Consider the following 21,359-nt stretch of genomic DNA (forward strand, 5'->3'; position numbering starts at 1 on the left):
GCATTACCTTGATCCCATAACCAGACAAAGATCTCATGTTCCTGATGACATGGTTGCCAAAACACTCAACAAGATACTAGCCAATAGGATCCAATAGTACATTAAAATGATTATTCACCAAGAGCGAGTGAAATTTATTCCTGGGCTTCAAGGGTGGTTCAACATTCACAAATCAAGGTATGATATACCACATTAATAAAAGGACAAGAATCATATGATCCTCTCAGCTGATGTAGAAAAAGCATTTGACAAAGTACAGCATCCTTTCTTGATTAAAACTCTTCAAAGTGTAGGGATAGAGGGAACATAGTATCATAAAAGCCATCACTAAAAGCCCACAGTGAATATCATTCTCAATGGGGGAAAACAGAGTTTTTCCCCTAAGGTCAGGACCATGACAGGGATGCCCATTCTCACTAGTGTTATTCAACATAGTACTAGAAGTACTAGCCTCAGCAATCAGACAACAAAAAGAAATAAAAATTCAAATCAGCAGAGAAGTCAAACTCTCACTCTTTGTAGATAACATGATACTTTACAAGGAAAATCCAAAAGACTCTATCCCAAAATTGCTAGAATTCATACAGTAATTCAGCAATGTGGCAGGATATAAAATCAATGCACAGGAATAAGTTGCATTCCTATACACTGAGACTGAAGAAAGAGAAATTAAGGAATCAATCCTATTTACAATTGCACTGAAAATTCATAATATACCTAGGAATATGCCTAACCAAAGAGGTAAAGGATCTGTACACTAAAAACTATAGAACACCTATGGAAGAAATTGAGGAAGATACAAAGAAATGGAAAAACATTCCATGCTCATGGATTGGAAGAATAAATATTATTTAAATGTCTAAGCTACCAAGATCAATCTATACATTTAATGCAACCCCTATTAAAATACCATCAACATTTTTCACAGAGCTGGAACAAATATTCCTAAAATTTGTATGGAACCAAAAAAAAAACCCCAAATAGCCAGAGGAAGGTTAAAAAGAAAACCAAAACTGGTGGCATCGCAATGCCAGACTTCAAGCTCTATTACAAAGCTGTGATCATCAAGACTGCATGGTACTAGTGCACAAAAAGACACAGAGATCAATGGATCAGAATTAGAGAACCCAGAAATGGACCCTCAACTCTATGGTCAACTAATCTTTAATAAAGCAGTAAAAAGTATCCAGTGGGAAAAAGACAGTCTCTTCAATAAATGGTGCTGGGAAAATTGGACAGCCACATGTAGAAGAATGAAACTGGACCACTTTCTTACACCATACAAAAATAAACTCAAAATGGATGAAAGACCTAAATGTGAGACAGGAATTTTTCAGAATCCTAGAGGAGAATGCAGGCAGTAACCTCTTTGCTCTCGGTTGCAGTAACTTCCTGTTAGACACGTCTCCAAAAGCAAGGGAAACAAAGGCAAAAATGAGCTTTTGGGACTTGATCAAAAAAAGCTTCTGCACAGCAAAGGAAACGGTCAACAAAACTTAGAGGCAACCTACGGAATGGGAGAAGATATTTGCAAATGACATATCAGAGAAATGACTAGTATCCAAAATCCACAAAGAATTTATCAAAGTCAACACCCAAGAAACAAATAATCTAGTAAAGAAATGGGCAGAGGACATGAACATATATTTCTCCAAAGAAGACATGCAATGGGCAACAGACACATGAAAAAATGTTCCACATCACTTGTCATCAGGGAAATACAAATCAAAACCAGAATGAGATACCACTTTACACCAGTCAGAATGGTTAATAGGACAGGAAACAACAAATGTTGGTCAAGTTGTAGAGAAAAGGGGACCTTCTTACTACTGCTGGTGGGAATGCAAGCTGGTGCAGCCACTCTGGAAAACAGCATGAAGGTTCCTCAAGAAGTTAATAATAGAGCTACCCTATGACCCAGCAATTACACTACTAGGGATTTACCCCAAAGATACAAATGTAGTGATCCAATGGGCACCTGCACCCCAATGTTCATAGCAGCAATGTCCACAATAGCCAAACTGTGGAAAGAGCTGAGAGGTTCATCAACATATGAATGGATAAAAGAGATGTGGTGTATACACATGATGGAATATTACTCAGCCATCACAAAGGATAAATACTTACCATTTTACATCGACATGGATGGAACAGGAGCGAAATAAGTCAATCAGAGAAAGACAATCATCATATGGTTTCACTCATATGTGGAATATAAGAAACAGCACAGGAGTCACAGGGGAAGGGAAGGGAATCTACCATTCAGGGAAAACCGAATGGGTAGTCATTAGAGAGGGAGAAAAATCATGAGAGACTCCCAACTATAGGAGACACACTGAGGGTTGCTGAATGGGAGGTAGCTGGGGAATGGGGTAATTGGCTGAGAAGGAGGATAGGTGATGTAATGAGCACTGAGTATTATACAGAACTGATAAATTCTTGAACACTATATATGAAACTAATGATGTACTCTATGTTGGCTAATTGAATTTAAATTTTAAAAAAAGAATTTGGGGTGCCAGAAGCAAATTTGTGATCTTAGTGAGTAAGAATACATTTGGGAATGAGGAACCAAAAGTCTGGGTCTAATCAGCTTCTTCTTTGATATGACTGCTGACGGGGTGGATCCACCCAATGTATTAATTTGTGCTTTAGTGTCAGTATTTCTCCTAGGATGGTTTTGTCTATCACATTATGCTGGAAAAGTGAATGTTGGTGGCATTTTGTTTTGCTTATTTGTTTATTTGAACTCATTATTCTTAGGAAATATCCACTAAATTATAATATTATGAACTTTAAAAAGGCTCTGTGAAACAAACTCAACCCTATTTTGAGGTGTTTTTTTTCCAACTTGTGCTAGATTCTGTTGTAAACAGAATATTGTAAATATTTTTAAGAATTTTTGTATCAATATTAATAAGTAAATTCATTTAGGTTTTTTGTTCTCTCGGTTTTTTTTTTTTTTAAGATTTTATCTATTTATTTGAGAGAGAGAGAGTGCACAAGAGAGCATGAGCTGGGGGAGAGGCAGACGGAGAGAGAGAGAGAGGCAGACTCTGCTGAACAGGGAGCTCAATCTCAGGACCCAGGGACCATGACCCTAGCTGATGACAGCTGTTTAGCCAACTGAGCCACCCAGGTGTCTCTCATTTATAGTTTTTATTTTTGTGCACTGTCATAGTTTAACATTGATATTATACTTACTTCACTAAAAGAATACTGTTGGAATTACTGCTCTTGAACCATTTATTTAGGATTAGAATTCTCTCTCTTTTTTTCCTTTAAAGTCTTTATTGCATTGCCCTAAATATCTGTACCTGGAGCTTTTACTGGGGTAGCTCTTTTACAATTTTTCCTGTTTCTTCGTTGGAAATATTCTATACAAATAGTCCACCTCTTTTTTTTTTAAAGATTTTATTGATTTATTCATGAGAGACACAGAGAGAGAGGCAGAGACATAGGTAGTGAGAAAGAAGCAGGCTCCCCACAGGGAGCCCAATGTGGGACTTGATCCCATATCCCAGGATCATGCCTTGAGCCATAGGCAGACACTCAACCACTGAGCCACCCAGGCGTCCCACAAATAGTCTACCTCTACAGGGATTGGTTTTGGTAAACTTTTCAAGACAATTCATTTAATCCAAATTTTCAAGTGTATTTTTATAAAATTGAACAAAGTAATCTATAATTTTCCCCTGTTCATGTATTAATTTTGTCCTTGTCATTTTTTATTTTCTCTACTTTTTCTTGATTAGGTTTGTCAGTGGTTTATTTTACTGAAATTTCTTAAAGCTTTTGAATTTATTCTATTTTTCCATTTTCTAACTCTTTAATTTCTGCTTTTATTTTTATGACCTGTGATTCATTGTATTGTTCTTTTCACTTAATCTTGGTTTCATTCTTTCCTTTAATCAATTTAAGCAATTAAGTCCATGAATTCTCTGCTGAGTACTGCCTTAGCTATATCCCATGACTTTTGATATATGATTTTTAATTATAATTCTTCTAGAAATTTTTCATGTTTGTTTTTCTCTCTGATCAAGAAAGACACAGTTTCTTTAAGTTTCTATGTGGAAAAGTATTTCTCTTTCCTGATTTTTTTTTATTGTTATCTGGCTTGTTCCATTATGGTCAGAGAATAGTATTTATATCATTTCTACTTTTAGGAACTTATTGGGGCTCTTTGTACCATAGTATGTAGTCCATTTTCATTAATGTTTTGCTGGAATTTGAAAAGATGTATTCTCTACTTTTAATGAAGAAGTCTTTTTTTTTTTTTTTTTTTTTGTTCATGATAGTCACACAGAGAGAGAGAGGCAGAGACACAGGCAGAGGGAGAAGCAGGCTCCATGCACCGGGAGCCCGACGTGGGATTCGATTCCGGGTCTCCAGGATCGCGCCCTGGGCTAAAGGCAGGCGCCAAACCGCTGCGCCACCCAGGGATCCTGAAGAAGTCTTAATATAGATCCATGAGATCTAATTTTATACTGTTGGAATATCTTCTGTGATCATACTTATTTTTGTTCACTGAGAAAAGCAAATTAAAGTCACCTAATATTAGTACATTTCTGAATGTTTTCCTTGTATCTCCCTTAATTTCAGGTTAATGAGAGTTACTTATGTGCTGTCTGAACTTAAATGCACATCTCTTATGCTCTTATATACTCATTATGAATTTTACATTTTACATTAAAAAGTGCCTTCTTGTCTCACTCAATTTTTTCCGTTTGAATTTCACCTGTTATAACAATGGTGTTGTTACCTCTGTTTCTTTCTTGTTTGCATTCTTTTGTTATGCCTTTCCCATGATTTTATTTTTTGAATAAACAAATGAAACTTTCTGAGTCACTCTTAGGTGTGTTTTTTGTATATTACAAACAGTAGTTTTTCTTTCAATCTAATCTAAAATGATTTTTATTTTATATATCAGTTAAGCCCATTTGCAATTTTAGCAAAGATATTCAGTGTAATTTGTGATTTGTAAGTGATACTATTTTCTGTTAAATATACCATTTATATGAGTTTTTTTTTTTTTTAGAAAATCTTTCATTGTGCCTCGTGTTTTCTAAATTGCAGTTTTTCAGATATTTTAAAAGGTGTATATTTTGGGATTGTCCTGATAATTTTATTCTTCATTTAGTTTCCTCTTTCTTTAGTTTCTGTTAGTTATGAACATCATAAAATTGACAGCTTAAATCCTCTCCTTTTCCATTTTTTTGTGTTTACCTTTGTACTCTTAATGTGTTCTAAATGCTAATACTTGGCTTATCCATTTTGTGAGATAATTTTAGACTCCCGGATAATTATAGACAAAGTCACCAATAGGTTTATCCTACATCCTTACTCATTTTTCCATTTAATCTGTAATTATTGAGAAATAAGTTTGTTTGTCAATTTCTTCTTATAATTCCATCTATATTTTCCTACCTATTTTGTATGTATATTTTGTGCTATTTTTTGCTACGTGTAAACTGATCTGTTTTAATATAATGTTCTAGTAACTTCTTAACATTATTCAATGATCATCTTTCTACTAATTCTTTTGATGTTAGACTACATTTCTAGGTATCAAAGTAACTACAAACATTGTCTTCTGTTGGTGTTGATTGTTTATATCTTATTGCATGTTTTGATTTTAACCTTTTCCTGTCTTTAGGTTTTCTTTGTGATTAATGGGAAGTGTGTAACTGGACTTTGTGATCCCCTTACTGACTGCTTCACCTTCAGTGATACATGGTTATTGCCACCCACAAGTCAATGATCCTCCTCCTGACATCAGAAGGTCAGGTCAGTAGTCTAATGCTAGGTCACCATGCTCACATCATTTGCCTCACTTCATCTCATCACATAGTCATTTTATCATCTCACATCATCATAAGAAGGGTGAGCACAGTAGATGAGATATTTTGAGAGACAGAAGCAATATATAACCTTTATTACAGTATATTGTTATATTTGTTCTCTTTTATTTTTAGTTACTGTTGTTAATCTCTTATTGTGCCTAATTTTTAAATTAAACATTATCATAGGTGTGTCCATAAAGGGGAAAGCAAAGTATACATAGGGTTCAGTTACTATCTGTGGTTTCAGGCATCCATTGGGAGGTCTTGGAACATATTCCCCACAGATAAGAGCAGGACAACTGTATTGGTAATCCAATCTGAAAACCTCTTTTAACTTCAAATTTAATCTATTTATTGGGATTACTAAATTTTCTGGATTTGCTTCTACTAATACTGTGTTTTCTATTTTGTTATGCTCTTTCTTTGCTTCCTTTTTTTCTCCATCACATATTAAATTGATTACATTTTTAAGTATTCTCTATTTTCCTCTTACAGGCATAGTAATTTTAAATTTTAATTATATTAGTTAAGAGTTACCCCTACATTTAAAACTTTTTTAAATTTAAATTCCATTTAATTAACATATACTGCATTATTAGTTTCAGAGGTAGAATTTAGTGATTCACCAGTTGCATATAACACTCAGCACTCATCATATCAAGTGGCCTCCTTACTACTCATCACCCAATTACCTCATCCCCCCACCCATCTCCCTCCAGTGACCCTCAGTTCATCTCCTATAGTTAAGACTCTTATGACTTGCCTCCCTCTCTGTTTTCATTCTATTTTATTTTTCCCTTCTTTCTCCTATGATCCTGTTTTGTTTCTTAAATTCCACTTGAGTGAAATCCTGTTGTATTTGTCTTTCTCTGACTGACTTATTTCGCTTAGCATAATACCATCTAGTTGCATCCATGTCGTTGCAGATGGCAAGATTTTGTTCTTTTGATGGCTGAGTAGTATTCCATTATATATATGCCACCTCTTCTTTATCCATTCATCTGTCAATGGATATCTGGGCTCTTTGCATAGTTTGGCTGTTGTGGACATTGCTGCTATAAACATTCGGGTGCAAGTACCCCTTTGGATCACTATGTTTGTGTCCTTTGGGTAAATCCCTAGTAATGCAATTGCTGGGTCATAGGGTAGCTTTATTTTTACTCCTGCATTTTTAACGTCACTGCCTAAATTAGCAATATCCGAAGTTAAACTCTACCCTCCTTCCAAATAAGGCAAAGACTTAATTTTTTTTTAAGGTTTTATTTATTTACTCATGAGAGAGAGAGAGAGAGGCAGAGACACAGGCAGAGGGAGAAGCAGGCTCCATGCAGGGAGCCCAACATGGGACTCGATCCCGGGTCTCCAGGATCATATCCCTGGGCTGAAGGCGGCACTTAAACCGCTGAGCCACCTGGGCTGCCCAAGACAAAGACTTTAGAATGTTTTACTTTATCTGCCTCATTCTCATGCTGTGATCATTCCATCATGTCCTTAAATTTAATAGTCATAATTGTTGGTGATTTTTATAGACATTTTTCATTCCTCATGCATATTTTAGGCAGATGAGTTGTTGTTGCTGTTGCTTTGTATATGTGTGTGTTTCTCATCTTTGCTTCCTGTGTCCCAATTTTTCTTGCTGAATTTAGTATCCTTATGTATGTGGTAATAAAAGAAAAACAAATGACAACTATCATATGATGTCACTTTCTTTCCGTAAGATTGACAAAATCTAAAAAGTTAACACTCTGTGTTGGTGAGAATATGGGGAAACAGATAAACTTATATTGCTGGTGGAACTGTGCATGAATATAACCTCAGTAAAAGCAATTTTTCAACATATATCAATATTAGTAATGTATATACACTTGGACTCAGCAACTCCCCCTTTAAAATTTGATCCTATGGATATTCTTGCACATGTGTATTATAATGTCTATAGAAGGCATTGCTTATATTAGCTAAGGACATCCAACCGCCCAACTACCCATCAATAGGAGAAGACAAGCTAAATGAAATATGATACTTCCATAAAATAGAATACTATATAGCCATATATTTCTGAGTGTAAAAAATAAAGTTCAGAACAGTGGATCTAAGGACTTGCTCTTTGTAAAAATAGGGAACAAGAGCATATATACATATTTGCTTAAATATACATGAAATTTCCCTAGAAGGATAAACACAAGGCTTACGCATGAGTTGTGTATACAAGGGGTCTTGGTAAACCACGAGAAGGATGGGAGTGAGGGTTTCCTCTGCATACCTTTTTGTGGCTTTTGGATTTTAAATCGCATTAGTGTATTGCTTATTTGCATAAATGATATCTTTTAAAAAGAGAATAGTAGGAGAGTAAGCAGATAGAGGGAGTATAGGTAACTCTTTTGAGGAGTTTTGTAGTAAAGCTGGGCAGAGTCCATCTTTTCCAAGCTTTGTGACCCAGGCAAGTTAGTAAAAGTGCCTAAATCTCCATTTTCTCATTCTCAGAACTAATACAGTAATATCTGCCACTTAGGATTATCTTAAAGTAGGAAGATATATGTCAGGCACTTAGCATAGTACCTGAATGATTATTGTCATTAAAGTTATTACAATTCATAAGTACATAAAACTCTAGTTTCAAAACCTACTATTTGCTAGGATCATTAGATGGACACCAGACTCAATCAGATGGGTGCTTTTATTGCTCACTTGGCACCAAAAACTGGGAAGATCTTTGTTTTCCTCACTCCCTACTTCTCCAAGATTCTGACAACTGTACTCTTCCTCCTCTTGAATCACAACTACCATGTGGACTACAAGTGGCTATCCGACTCAGCTAGGGCATAACGGACTTGGAATTCAACACTATTTCCACATGGGGCAAAGTAGATGGGGTGGGAGGTCATCTGGGAGTTCCAAAGAAATCCATGAGACTTTCCTAAGGTTTCCCCTCTCCATTCATATCTTCCTTTGGAATGAATAAAATATGACCTAATGGGAAAGATGACAAAGGTACATAAGGAGGAGAAGTTAAGTGGTGGACAGATGAAATGGTGTTAGATGGTAGGCAGGGTGATTACTATTATCTGTGGTTACAGGACCAGAGCACACTTGTTGGTATTTGCCTAAGTTCCACACTTTGACCTCCAGGGAACATTTTCAGAATGTATCCCTGATATAGGACATACTTAGGAATTTCCCTGAGGTAACCAACTTTCCAGACCTTAAGGTCCTGAGATTTGCCACATCTTTCTGAACTGCCCCACTGGATGTCTGGGTTTTCTTCCCAGCTCGATCACTGAGTAGCCATGCGATTTCAGTCCAGTTTCTCTTTTTGTAAAGTAAGATTTGACTGCTATGTTACTTTTAAGATGCCTTCTGGGCTTAAAGTATTAGGAGTCTATGGGTGTCATTATACTGAGGATATCAAAGAATTTTAACAGACCATCTTCCATGAGGGCAACAGTTTCCATTAGGTTGGGAGATACAGGAATTATTATTCCCATCATATACATAGAGGAAGGACGTTTGGTTGAGGGGGGAAGGAATTAGGCCAGATTTCTCTCTCTCCAAATGGGTGAGGGGATGGGATAAGTAGGTGATAGACATGAAGGAGGGCACATGATGGGATGAGCACTGAGTGTTATATAAGATTAATGAATCACTGACCTCTACCTCTGAACCTAATAATATATTATATGTTAATTAATTGAATTTAAAGTAAAAAAAAAATGAAGGAAAAGAAAAAAGTGGGTATTTCACGGTAGGTGATATTCAAGACACAAAAAGCAGACTGAAGCAAAGGTTGATCTGCATAAGAAGCTCCCTACTCTGACCCCACCCTATTCCCAAGGGTTGCCAAGCAGGAAAAAAAAAAAAAGCAAAACAGCAGAAGTTCTGGCTAGTTCGTTTGAGAACTGGAAAGTACCTGCCGTCTCTGGGAATGTGAAACTTTCTCTTTCCTAGAATAGGAACCTTCAAAGGTAAGTCCCTCCCAAAAGGCAGTAATGAACACAGCCTTGAATCTTCAGTGGTTGGCATGTGAAGGGAGGACTGAAAAGCTTTACTAATTTGTGTGGTCTACTATGAATCGAGCCCTGTGCCAGGTAGTTGATATAAAGCTTAATAAGATATATGGCCTTCCTCCCAGGAGCTCATGGTCTAGTGAAAGAACGGAGGGGTGGGAAGACAAAGAGTTTAATCCTTGAAAGAGGTAAACCCCGGAGTGATAGAAGAGCCTGGAGAGGACACTTTCTCCAGACTGAGATCAGGAAAGGCTTCCTTGAAGACCTGACCCCCTGAGTTCAGTCTTGAAGGACTTGGGGTAAATCGGAAAGGGTGGTTCAAGAAATGGCAAGCACACACCATAGGCAAAGGCACAAAGACATGAGGAGGGCAGGGAATTTACCACAGCTGGAGCTTAATGCAACAGAAAGGGTGCTGCAAGTGAGCTGCACAACCTCGTATGCTCTGAGGAAGATGTGAGCAGAAAGGAATGAAGAACACTTGAAGGATGTTACAGAAGTGACGTTGCCCTATGTGTCTGCTAGAAAGAAAAATGACTTCACAAAGAATGGCCAGAAGAGGTGAACCAATGGAGGGGAAGGCTCTTTGGAGATGAGATTGTCTAAGACTAAATGAAAGTTATAATAACAACAGAACTAGAGAGAAAGCAGTGATTTCAGAGCTATTTGCCTGATCTGATTATGGATTCGAGACTATGAACACATGATACAACATAATTTATTGGTTAATATTGTGGACTCAGGGGTCAGGCCTAGATTCAACTCCAACTCCACCACTGTGTAACCTTGGGAAGTTATTTAATCTCTTTGAGACTCAGTTTCCTTGTCTGTAAGATGAGATAACCAATCTCACAGGGTTGAGGAAAAGGACTAAAATGTCTGAAAAGCATTCAGCATAGTTCCTATTCACATGAAAACTCTATAGACAGATGTTATTAATGTTTTATTAACACTATTAATTAGGAACCTGCTCTACCCCTCCATACCTTAGCCTCCTCCAAAATATCAGACATCAGTGTGAATGGGGAAAGACACAGAAAGGCAACCTCACAAATATTTATGTCACAATGGCTAATATCTATCTCAAAGAACACATAAGACACAAGATAGCTGGCAAAATAGTAGCTATAGCGACCTCTGGGAAATGAAACAAGGGTTAGTTTTACTTTTCTTGATGAATACGTGCTATTTACATAATAAGGAAAATATTTTTAAATAGATGTATCATGCCACAATACACTATGCAGCACCAGGGAAATGAGGCTCTTGGACACAGAAAGCACCACCACCTCTCCCCACCTCGACTGCCAGCCGTGGTAGGAGCACACGTGGTCCAAACTTCCATCATGCCCCAAGCTCCAGGAGCAACTATCCAGGGGCACAAGCCCAGGGAAACTCGGAGCACAAGCTCCTCTGGATCATGCAGATGGCCAGGAGAAGGGCCCTAGAGCCCTGGGGCCTCAGTCCTCCAGTAGCTGCTGCACCAGGCGGGAATAGAGGTCTTGCCCCTCCAAGATCTGTGCATGCTCTAGCAGCTCTCCCTCCCTGAGCACCAGGATCTGGTCAGCACTCTGCACAGTCTCCAGCCTGTGAGTGATCACCAGCACCGTTCGGTCCCCATGAGATTTCCAATCCTGCAGCTGAAGAGGGAGGATCATAATACCTCAGAGAGATAGGAACAGGGGCACCTGGGTGGCTCAGTTGGGTAAGCATCTGCCTTTGGCTCAGGTCATGATCCCGGAGTCCTGGGATCAAGCCCCAGCTCCCTGCTCAGCAGGGAATCTGCTTCTCCCTCTCCCTCTGTGCTCACCCTGCTTATGTTCTCCCTCTCACTCTTGCTCTCTCAAGTAAATAAATAAAATCTTAAAAAAAAAAGAAAGAAAAGAAAGGTAAGAACAGGATGGGCACCATATCCCAATTGGGCACCATCTCTTGTAGCATCAGGTAAAGGAGGTGTGAAAGATGAAAGTCAGGAAGAGTAGATGATAGAGTCTACCCTGCACTTCTCTATCAGCTGTCCAACTGCAGGAGGCAGGTAGTAAAGGAAGCTGTGGAAGAAGGGTGTTTCCACACCCCATGTCCTCCATTCCACTCCCTGCCCCCCGGGGAAGCACAGATACCCCTCCACCAGTGATTACCCTCCACCAGTGAGCCGTTCATCTTCTCTCTGCCCAGTTCTGTGTAGGCTGATCCTTCAGGGGTGCTCCTCAGGCGCCCACTGCCCCCACCCTCCCACACCAGTACTCACGGCGGGCTCACACTGGACATCCAGGGCACTGGTGGCTTCATCCAGGATGAGGACTCGTGGGTCCCGCACGAGGGCCCGGGCAATGGCCAGGCATTGTTTCTGTCCCACAGCCAACTGGTTCCCTTTCTCCCCTACATCTGAGAAAACCGAGAAATACCTTTCCTCAGACACAAGTGGCCTCGACAACATCCTCCCCAGGAGCAGGGACAAGTGCACACCAGCAGTTCCACTAGCACCCATCAGGAGTGCTCACAAGAGAGCAGGGGCAGGGAGGACAGGGCCTGCTAGGCTGCCCTCAGAGAGGGAACACTACTACCAATGGCTGTGAGGCTGTCAGGAACAAACCAGATGGGCAACTTGAGAACTTCTGGTGCTGGAGAAGGTGGGGAAGTCGGAGCCAAACATCGGGCAAGGAAACAGCAGATAGAGTCACAGGGACACAACCCGCGCCCCCACGAAGCAGCTCCAGGTCCTCCACTGACTGAAGTTACCTGTATATAGTCCATGTTCCATCTCCTGTATGAAGCTGGATGCGTTGGCAGCCTGGGCAGCTGCCAGCACCTTCTCGTCACTGCAGCTCTGCAGCCCGTAGGCAATGTTGTCTCTCACAGAACCTGAGAACAGCACAGGCTCCTGCCCGACTGAAGCCACCTGTGCAGAGGAGATGGGAGCATGGGACTGCGCATCAACCCCCGTGGCAGGGATCCCCTTCTCCTCTTGGCCTACCTCTCTCAGAGTGGACTCCTTGGGTTTCTTCCCACTGACCCCCCCTTCCCATGCTCTCTGCACACGCTTCTTCCCTCCTTTCTTCTATCCCTCCTCCTCCTCTATGACCACCCACCTGTCGGTGCAGGTAGCCATGCTCATACTGCCAGAGGGGCTTCCCATCCAGCAGCAGCTGCCCCTTGGTGGGCTGGTACAGATTCTGCAGCAGGGCAGCCACGGTGCTCTTCCCAGACCCATTGGGCCCCACCAGCACCGTCATCTGGCCAGGACGAAGGGTGAAGGTCAGCCCCTGGAAAGGCCAGGAAAGGGTTAGAGGCTTACCTCAGTTCCCTACCCTTCTCTCTCTGTCAAAGGTAAGATCAACTTCTCAGAGGCCTTGCTGCCTGAGAGCCACGGGTCCACATTCCCTCCTTGTGGCCCCTTTCAGGCACCTTGAGGACAGACTGGTCAGGGCAGTTGGGATATGCAAAGGAGACATCCTGAAATTCCACCAGGCCCTGCAGAGTGGGAGGGGCCAGCGTCCCCGGAGGATGCAGGTTTGGCTTTCGTTCCAAGTACTGAAACACCTTCTCAGCAGCCCCTATGTTGCTGAGCATATCCCCACACATGTACACCAGGGTCTGGAAAAGAGAATTGAAGGAGTCAGCTAATCAAATGTTGCTTCACCAGAAACCAACTCCCCAGCTTTCACACACTCCCAGGCCACACTCTGCCCAAGCCAGGCTTCTCCTTCCCTCATCCAAAAAGGATTGCCTACTTTAAATGTGCAATTGGTTGTTTTTTTTTTTTTTTTTTTTTTTTTAATGATAGTCACAGAGAGAGAGAGAGAGAGGCAGAGACATAGGCAGAGGGAGAAGCAGGCTCCATGCACTGGGAGCCCGACGTGGGATTCGATCCCGGGTCTCTAGGATCGCGCCCTGGGCCAAAGGCAGGCGCCAAACCCCTGCGCCACCCAGGGATCCCTTAAATGTGCAATTTGGATGGAATATAAAGGCAACTCAATACCCCAGTATGCCAATTTGCAACACAAAGGATAGAGAGGTCCATACTCCTGTTCAGCGCTCCTTCTATCCCCAGACCTTCCAATTACTGTTCTGTATTACTTGTGCACAGTAAGTTCTGTTTTGCCTAACTAGACAGGGAGCTCCTTAAAACCAGGCACTGTGGGCAGCCCCCGTGGTTTAGCGGTTTAGCGCTGCCTTCTGCTCCAGGGGTGATCCTGGACACCAGGGATCGAGTCCCACATCGGGCTCTCTGCATGGAGCCTGCTTCTCCCTCTGCCTGTGTCTCTACCTCTCTCTCTCTGTTTCTGTGTCTCTAATAAATAAATAAAATCTTAAAAAAAAAAAAAAAAAAAAAACAGGCACTGTGCCCACCTCATCTTTGCAGCCAACAGAGTACCTAGCACAGTTCTCCATACATAAAAGACATCTCACAAATATCTAGGAAAATTATAAAATAAAGACCAAGATGAAGTAACTATTTTTGAAATCTGGTAAATATAGGGAAAAAACTAAATGCTATTCCACCTTTCCTACTCAGACTGTACCACTGGTTTACCAAAGAGTGGATGAAGAGAAGTCTCCTTTCCTGGATAGATGTATTCCAGCGAATAAATGGAGGAATGGTAAAGTGTCACTGTCTTGCAACCCCTAATAATGGATCTAGGCAATGAACATTGATGGCTGATGCTACCACAGACATACATGAGAGAGATAAAGTGTAATATATGCAGTGCATAAATGTATACATATGTTACATGTATCAGACAAGTGGAAATATAAACACTGTATTTGATAAATTTTAGGAATTACTGTTTTGAACTTTTTTGGTGTGATAAGGGCTTCATGGCTATATTTTTTAAATGTTTATGTTTTAGAGACATGTATGTACCGAGGCTTTTATAGATAAAACTGTATCTTGAATTTGCTTCAAAATAATATGGGTAGGGGTACAGTTGAAATAGATTGGCCATGAGTTGATAATTTTAAAGCAGGTGATGGGTACATGCAGGCTCATTATAGGTTTTCTGGTCTTTTTGCATATGTTTGAAGTTCTCCATAACACAATCAGTTGGGATTTTGTTTCATCTGTATTATATTTTTAAGGGGAGCAAATAAAGCTCAAGGCTCACCAGAGAGAAAAATGGGGGAAAAAAGAGTATGCCCAGGCTCCTGACTCACCTGCACATAATGGCCCAAGTCCTCCTGGTAGAGCAGAAAGGAGAGCAGCCCACCTTGGGTGAGGTCCCCAGCCTGGATCTGCTGCCGTCCACAATTCAGCATCAACACGTGCATGCCCAAGTGCAGCATCTGGAGGGCAAAAAGAAAGTCACTGAAAGAGTCTGCATTCTTTGCCTTCTCCACTCCTACCACACTGAGCAGCAGGGTCCCCAGGACGCCCTGAAGTTTCCCATCGCTCCCCCTGCCCCACACTGGGTCCTCCTGCCAGCCACCAGCCTCTCACCCTCTGAAAGAGTAAGTAGAGGGCACGTTCCAGGTCTCGTTGCCACCGCAGCTTCCGGCATCGCTCCACCGCCTTCTTATACAGACAGACCTCGTGCTCTTCGGCCCCAAAACTGCGCACAGTCTGCAGCCCTCCAACTGCCTCCTGCACCACCTGTCCTGCTTTTGCCACAGCATTCTGGATCTCCCGAAGCACTGCCTGCAAAAGCAGGCCAGGGGATGCAAGGGGCTGATGTAGCAGAAGACAGGAGACCCCCATGTCTCATCCCTGCCCTGGGAATGCTCCACTCATTGACCTAAAAATATCAAACTGTCCTCTTTCCTCCTTCCTCACATTTCTTTCCAGAAAGACTAATGAGAAGAGAGGGAGGAAAGAAAATATGATGAGTTCTCAGTGCTGGATAGGGCAGGGGATACAGGCTTTTTCTGCTCCTTCATTTAAGGTAATTCACACCACCCTCATTGTCTGAACGAAGAAAGAAGGGATAATTTTCCTAAGGAGCCACATCTAGCTAACTGGGACAGGGACAAGGTGGGAATGACACTCAAAATGGATCAAAAACCTAAACCAGAGCTAAGACTCTTAGAGGAAAACATCAGGGCAAAGCTTCATGACACTAGATTTGGTGATGATTTCTTGGATATGAACCCAAAGCACAAGCAACAAAGAGGGAAAAAAAACAGGTAAATTGGTCTTCGTTAAGATTAAAGAAGATTTGTGTATCAAAGGACTCTATCAACAGAAAAGGAAACCCACAGAATAGGAGACAAAATTTCCAAATCAGGTATCTAATAAGGAGCTAATATCCAGAATACTGAAAGAAGTCCTACAACTCAACAAATAAAACACAACCCAATTTTTAAAAAATGAGCAAAGAACTTAAACAGACATTTCTCCAAAAAAGATACAAAAGTGGCCAACAAGCACAGGAAAAGATGTTGAACGTTAGGTAAATGCAAATCAAAACCATGGTGGAAATAAAAATCACCTCAAAAATATAAGAATCGCTATTATTCTTTAAAAAGCAGTGCATAAATGTATACAACAGAATTTCACTCAGCCATAAAAAAGAAGGAAATCCTGCCACTTACAACACGGATAGACTCTGAGGGCATTACACTAAGTGAAATAAGCCAGACAGAAAGACAAATACTGTATGATCTCATTTATATGTGCCATCTGAAGAAAAAAAAATCATAGAAAAAGAAATCAGATTTGTAGTTACCAGAGACCAAAGGCAGGGGTAGGGGATTGATTGGAGGAAGGTGGTCAAAAAGTACAAACCTCCAGTCTTAAGTAATTACAGGGGAATGTAAGAAAGAAGAAACAAACAGAAGATAACAAGTATTGGAGAAGGATGTGAAGAAACTGAAACCCTTGTGTATTGCCAGTGGGAATGGAAAATGGTGCAGGCACTGTGAAACTAGTACACTGGCGGCTCTTCAAAATATTAAAAATAGAATTACAGTCAGATCCAGCAATTCTACTTCTGGGTATCTATCCAAAAGAACTGAAAGCAGAGACTCAAGCAGATATTTGTACACCACGTTCACGGTAGAATTATTCACAAGAGCCAAAAGGTGGCAGCAACCCAAGCGTCCAGCAACAGAAGAATGGATAAACAAAATGTGGTCTATACCTCCATGGAATATTAGCCTTAAAAACGAAGAAAATTCTGACACATGCTACAACATGGATGAACCTGGAGGACATTATACCAAAGTAATAAGCCAATCGCAAAAAGACAAATACTATACAGGGATCCCCGAACATCCCCACATACCTGATGGCGGACATTGTACACCTTTTCAGCAGTTATTGCCAGAGGCACCTTGAGCAGAGAGAGGAGGGCAAGTCGAGGTGACAGGCTCAGCATGAAGCCATACAACCCCACCACTTTGACCAGACTTCTCAAGAGCACATTGGCATTAAGAGGAAGCCAGCAGCTCATCAATTTGGTATCTGAGCTCAGTCTTGAATTCAGCTCCCCTGTAGAGGACAGTGCCAGTGAGGAAACCAGGTATAATGCAGAACCCCAGGGACTCCCCGTCACAACCTTCCCCATTGACAGAGCCTCCACTTCCAAACACCCCCCTCACTTGCAGAGACCAGTGGAGGCCACCTCACTCCCCTGTCCCAAAAGAGAGCACAGAAGCTCCTTGCCCTGGCACCATGGGTACAGGTGGGAAGAGAGGCTGTTTACGGGTGGAGGTAACTAAAGGACAAGAACTGTCCAGGGGAATCCTAGACCTGGACTCCAGGCCCCACCTGTCTTAGTCTCCTGGAAGAAACCAAGGTCCTGGCGCAGAAGGGAGGAGAAAAGCTGCTCCCGGACCCGCACATTGGTTCTGGACATGATGAAAGTGAAGCAGCTCCCTCGGCAGCCAGCACACAGTGAGCTGTGGAGGAAAAAGGAGATGGGGGAAGAAGGGGACACAGGTGCAGAGAAGGAGAGAATAGCGAGAGAAGCAGAGGAGAAAGCACAGAATGAAAAGAAATATAAGGTTGGAGAAAGTGTACCATGAGAGGCAGAAGAGAAGCAGAGAGAGAGGGAGACAAGGGGAGGGGCAGGAATAAACAGAGGGAGGAGAAACAGGCCAGGGAGAGCTAGATGTGGGAACAAAATCATGACATGTACAAATTCACGAGTTTTTATGGAGCTCACTCCATGCTAGACATAGGGAAGACTATAATAGAAATTAAGAGATGTTATCAAGAGAAACAACCTATGGCTGGCTTCCATCTGATCTCTTCAGATTGTCCCTCCAGTCTTCCCCCTCTGTCTTGGTGTCTTTCCTTCCCACCCCAAAGTCCTTCTTCCTACTTTATTGTAGGAATTGCAGCAATGAATTCCCTTGGCCACCCCTTCTCTGGAGCCCCAGAGACATGCTATTCCCTCATCTCTACCGTCCCTGGAGCTGAGGATTTCTCTTAGACCAACCATTTTCACAGCAAAACTTAAAGGAAAAATGTGAAAGCAGAGAAGCAAGTATTTCACAAATATGGTTTCTATGTTTAGAAGGCTGTTGGCACAGTCAGACATAAAATGAGGAGGGTTTGAACTCCGGCAATCACAGAGAGAATGCCAGAAAAGAGCCGCAAGAGAAATACCTTGAAAGCAGAAACCATTGGGGCTAGTGTCTAAACATCAGAATGGCATCAACATGGGTGTTATACTATATGTTGGCAAACTGAATTTAAATAAAAGAAAGAAAATGAAAGAAAAAAAAAAAAGAAAGAAAGGCATCAACAATACTGATGCTTGGAGCCTAGGAAACTGATTGTTTCCTACGTGGGAATAAAGGACGGGGCCACTTTCAAGAAGACCAGAAGGGAGTATTAATACATTTGAAGCTCTGGGTATGTGCGGTGTAAGTTAAGAGTGGGTTTTATCCAATGAGAATGTCAAGGAGGCAACTGGATTACAGGATTGGAGCTGGGTGTAGAAATATGGATCTGCAGAGAAAATCAAAGAACTGAGTCATGAGGAAAGGCTGTATTTAAGGGTCCAGAGAAGGAGAATAAGTTTTGCAGGGGCAGTAGATTGGATTGGCAAGTAGAAAGGGAGTCCATAAAAACTAAATGAAGAAAGGGATCAATAATAATAAGAGGCTATTCTAAGGCCAAATGCTACAAAGAAGCAAAGAGAACTGAGGACTGAATTAAAAAAAAAAAAAAAGGCAGTGAATTGATCAATGGGAAGTACACTTTTGAGTAACTGCTTTCAGCAAACAGCAAATATGGATTGGAAGCATGATTTGGTAAATACAGGGATTGAAAGAATGAATGGATGAGTGTGTGAAATAGAATGGTGAATAAACAATTCACACATATTTTAAGTATTTTATGCTTGGTGTACAAAAAGGATCTGAAAACAGAGCTAGGAAACGGACAGCCCTGTAAAGATGAGGCGCTAGCAAATGGGTCCAGCCGAGCATCACCTACCTTCCAATGGAGAAGAGGCACATGAAAAAGATGGCGGTGGCAAAGGCGTCAGGGTTGAAATCACCTCTCAGGATATCAATGACACGACCAGAATAGTAAGGGATGACCGTCTCACCTGAGAGAGGTATGGAGGAGAACAGATGACCGTGCTGGCACCAAGGGCCCTTGCCCACCTCCGGTCCCCAGTGCCCTCTTCCTGACTCACCCAACACAGCGACAACAAGGAAGAAGAAGGCTGCGACGAGGTAAGGCAGGTCTGGCCAGGAGAGCCTCAGCAGCCTCCACATCAAGTCTGTGTTCTTCTCCTGGCCCTGCTCCCCCTCCCGGGCTTCCGGGGAGCTCAGCAGAGCCCACATTGCCCAGCTCAGCCACGCAGCCCCGTACCCCACCAGCCGCCCGCTCCAGGGGGCTGCAGCCACTCCGACTAGGGGGGCGCTCAGGAGCCCTGGGACCAGGGCCCTCAGGGAGAGGAACAGCGGAGTCTCCAGGCAGAGCGGGGGCAGCAGCGCTCCCACCTGCCCCAGCAGTCCTCCCACTTTTAGCAGCCACCAGAGCCCCCCAAGCCGCAGGGTCCCCTCCAGCCACAGGCCTGGAAGCCCCCGGGGAAAGCGAGCGCCCAGGGTCCCCTGAAGCAGCCAGAGCAGAGCCCAGTCAGCCAGCAGCAGGAAGGCCCAGGGTCTCAGGTCAGGGAACCGCATGGTGTTATCTAGGGGAAGAAGATGAGCAATTACAGAGCTGGGGTCCCCATCTTTGCCCTTATGCTCACCACCCCGACTAGGCCCAGCCCGTCCCTCGGCTCCTCATTTTACCCAGTCGTACCCCAAAAGGTCCGCCTGCGTCCCCGGGGCCCATCAGTACGTCCCGCTTATGACAGAAGGCACCCGGCCTACGGAGGGAGCCTCGTCCCGCATCAAATTCCCGTGACCCCCTCCCCGCACGCCCCTGCCCCGCCCGCCGCCGCCGCCGCCGCCGCCGCCGCGTTCCGAGGAGCCGCCTGCGCTCCCCGCCCGGCGGCTGGCGCTGCCCGGGGGCCCGGAGAGGGGGCCGTGGGGGCGCCCAGCGGATGCGTGGGTCCGCGCTCGCGGCTTCCGGCCGCACCGACCCACCCGCGGCTTCGGGACGGCAGCTCCGGAGCGCTCTCCGCTACGTGCCGAGCACCGGGCTCTGCAACGCGCTCGCCGGGCTCACCTTCGTCCCCGCCGGCGACACTCGGCAAACTGGGGCGCCCCGCACCCAACACTTTCACTTTCGCTTCCCCAGCCGGGGCCCCGGTTCCCAGCAGGGCGACCAGCGGGGGACGCGCGACACCTGCCGGTCGCCGAAGCCCAGTGCGGAGCCCGCGCTCGCTCGCCACGCCGGGCCGGGCCGGGCCGGGCCGCGAGCCTCCGGCGCTTAGCAACAGTTACTCCGGAACAGAAAGCTCCTGCAAGGGTTTTAAATTGTTATTAAGTGAAATAAAGCTATTTCAGGGATTGCAATGTTTTGTGATTGGAGGACAACTGGGTTGTCTTGCCTCAAGCTCTGATTCTCAAGCTCTTACTGCCTCAGGCTCTGATCCTGTGTTGAGAACTGCCTCTTCCTCCATCCAGGCGCCAGTGTTAGGGTCTGGGATCAAAACAGAGCCAGATTCTGAGCGAGAAACACTCAGATCTCTCCTAGATATAGGGTTCCAGACACGTTCACCAGGGCCTAAGTGGGTTTCCACTTGCACAGATTTTGAGCTGAAAGGCCCTGATTCTTTTTATCTTCATCTGCTCTCCTCAATACGGCACCTTGAGCAGAGCACGTGTTCAGAATGCCTCTAGGTCGTTTCAAATTATGTTCTCGGAGCACCTCTGTCATATGAGGAGAATGGACTTTGTTTCCTGGTCTATTGTACATTAAGCCCTAAACAGGATTCTATAGTTCCTGCCTGACCCACAGCCCATCTATGGAACATGCTGGTTTGTTTATCCCAGAAATAGCTCTTCAGATTGAAACTACTTCCCCAAAATAAAATCTTTAAAAAGGTGGAGTGTGGTACCTGGGTGGCTCAGTGGTTGAGTATCTGCCTTTGGCTCAGGTTCTGATCTCAGGGTCCCAAAATCAAGTCCCACATCAGGCTCTCTGCAGGGAGCCTGCTTCTCC

At 43.2% G+C, this 21,359-nt stretch overlaps 1 protein-coding gene across 1 annotated transcript; it reads right to left on the bottom strand.

The window, feature by feature from the left end:
* Window positions 1-10,812: 10,812 nt before the first annotated feature.
* TAP2 (transporter 2, ATP binding cassette subfamily B member) lies at window positions 10,813-20,451 on the bottom strand. Its single transcript, NM_001284495.1, is given in 12 exon segments — window positions 10,813-11,487; window positions 12,096-12,232; window positions 12,587-12,746; window positions 12,937-13,110; window positions 13,253-13,441; window positions 15,005-15,133; window positions 15,288-15,485; window positions 17,071-17,276; window positions 17,556-17,686; window positions 19,233-19,347; window positions 19,438-19,938; window positions 20,421-20,451. Coding segments are annotated over 11 exon segments (2,112 nt in total). The 5' UTR covers window positions 19,931-19,938; window positions 20,421-20,451; the 3' UTR covers window positions 10,813-11,307.
* Between the last annotated feature and the right edge of the window lie 908 nt (window positions 20,452-21,359).

This window comes from Canis lupus, chromosome 12 (assembly GCF_011100685.1).
Source record: "Canis lupus familiaris isolate Mischka breed German Shepherd chromosome 12, alternate assembly UU_Cfam_GSD_1.0, whole genome shotgun sequence".
Classification (NCBI taxonomy): Eukaryota; Metazoa; Chordata; class Mammalia; order Carnivora; family Canidae; genus Canis; species Canis lupus.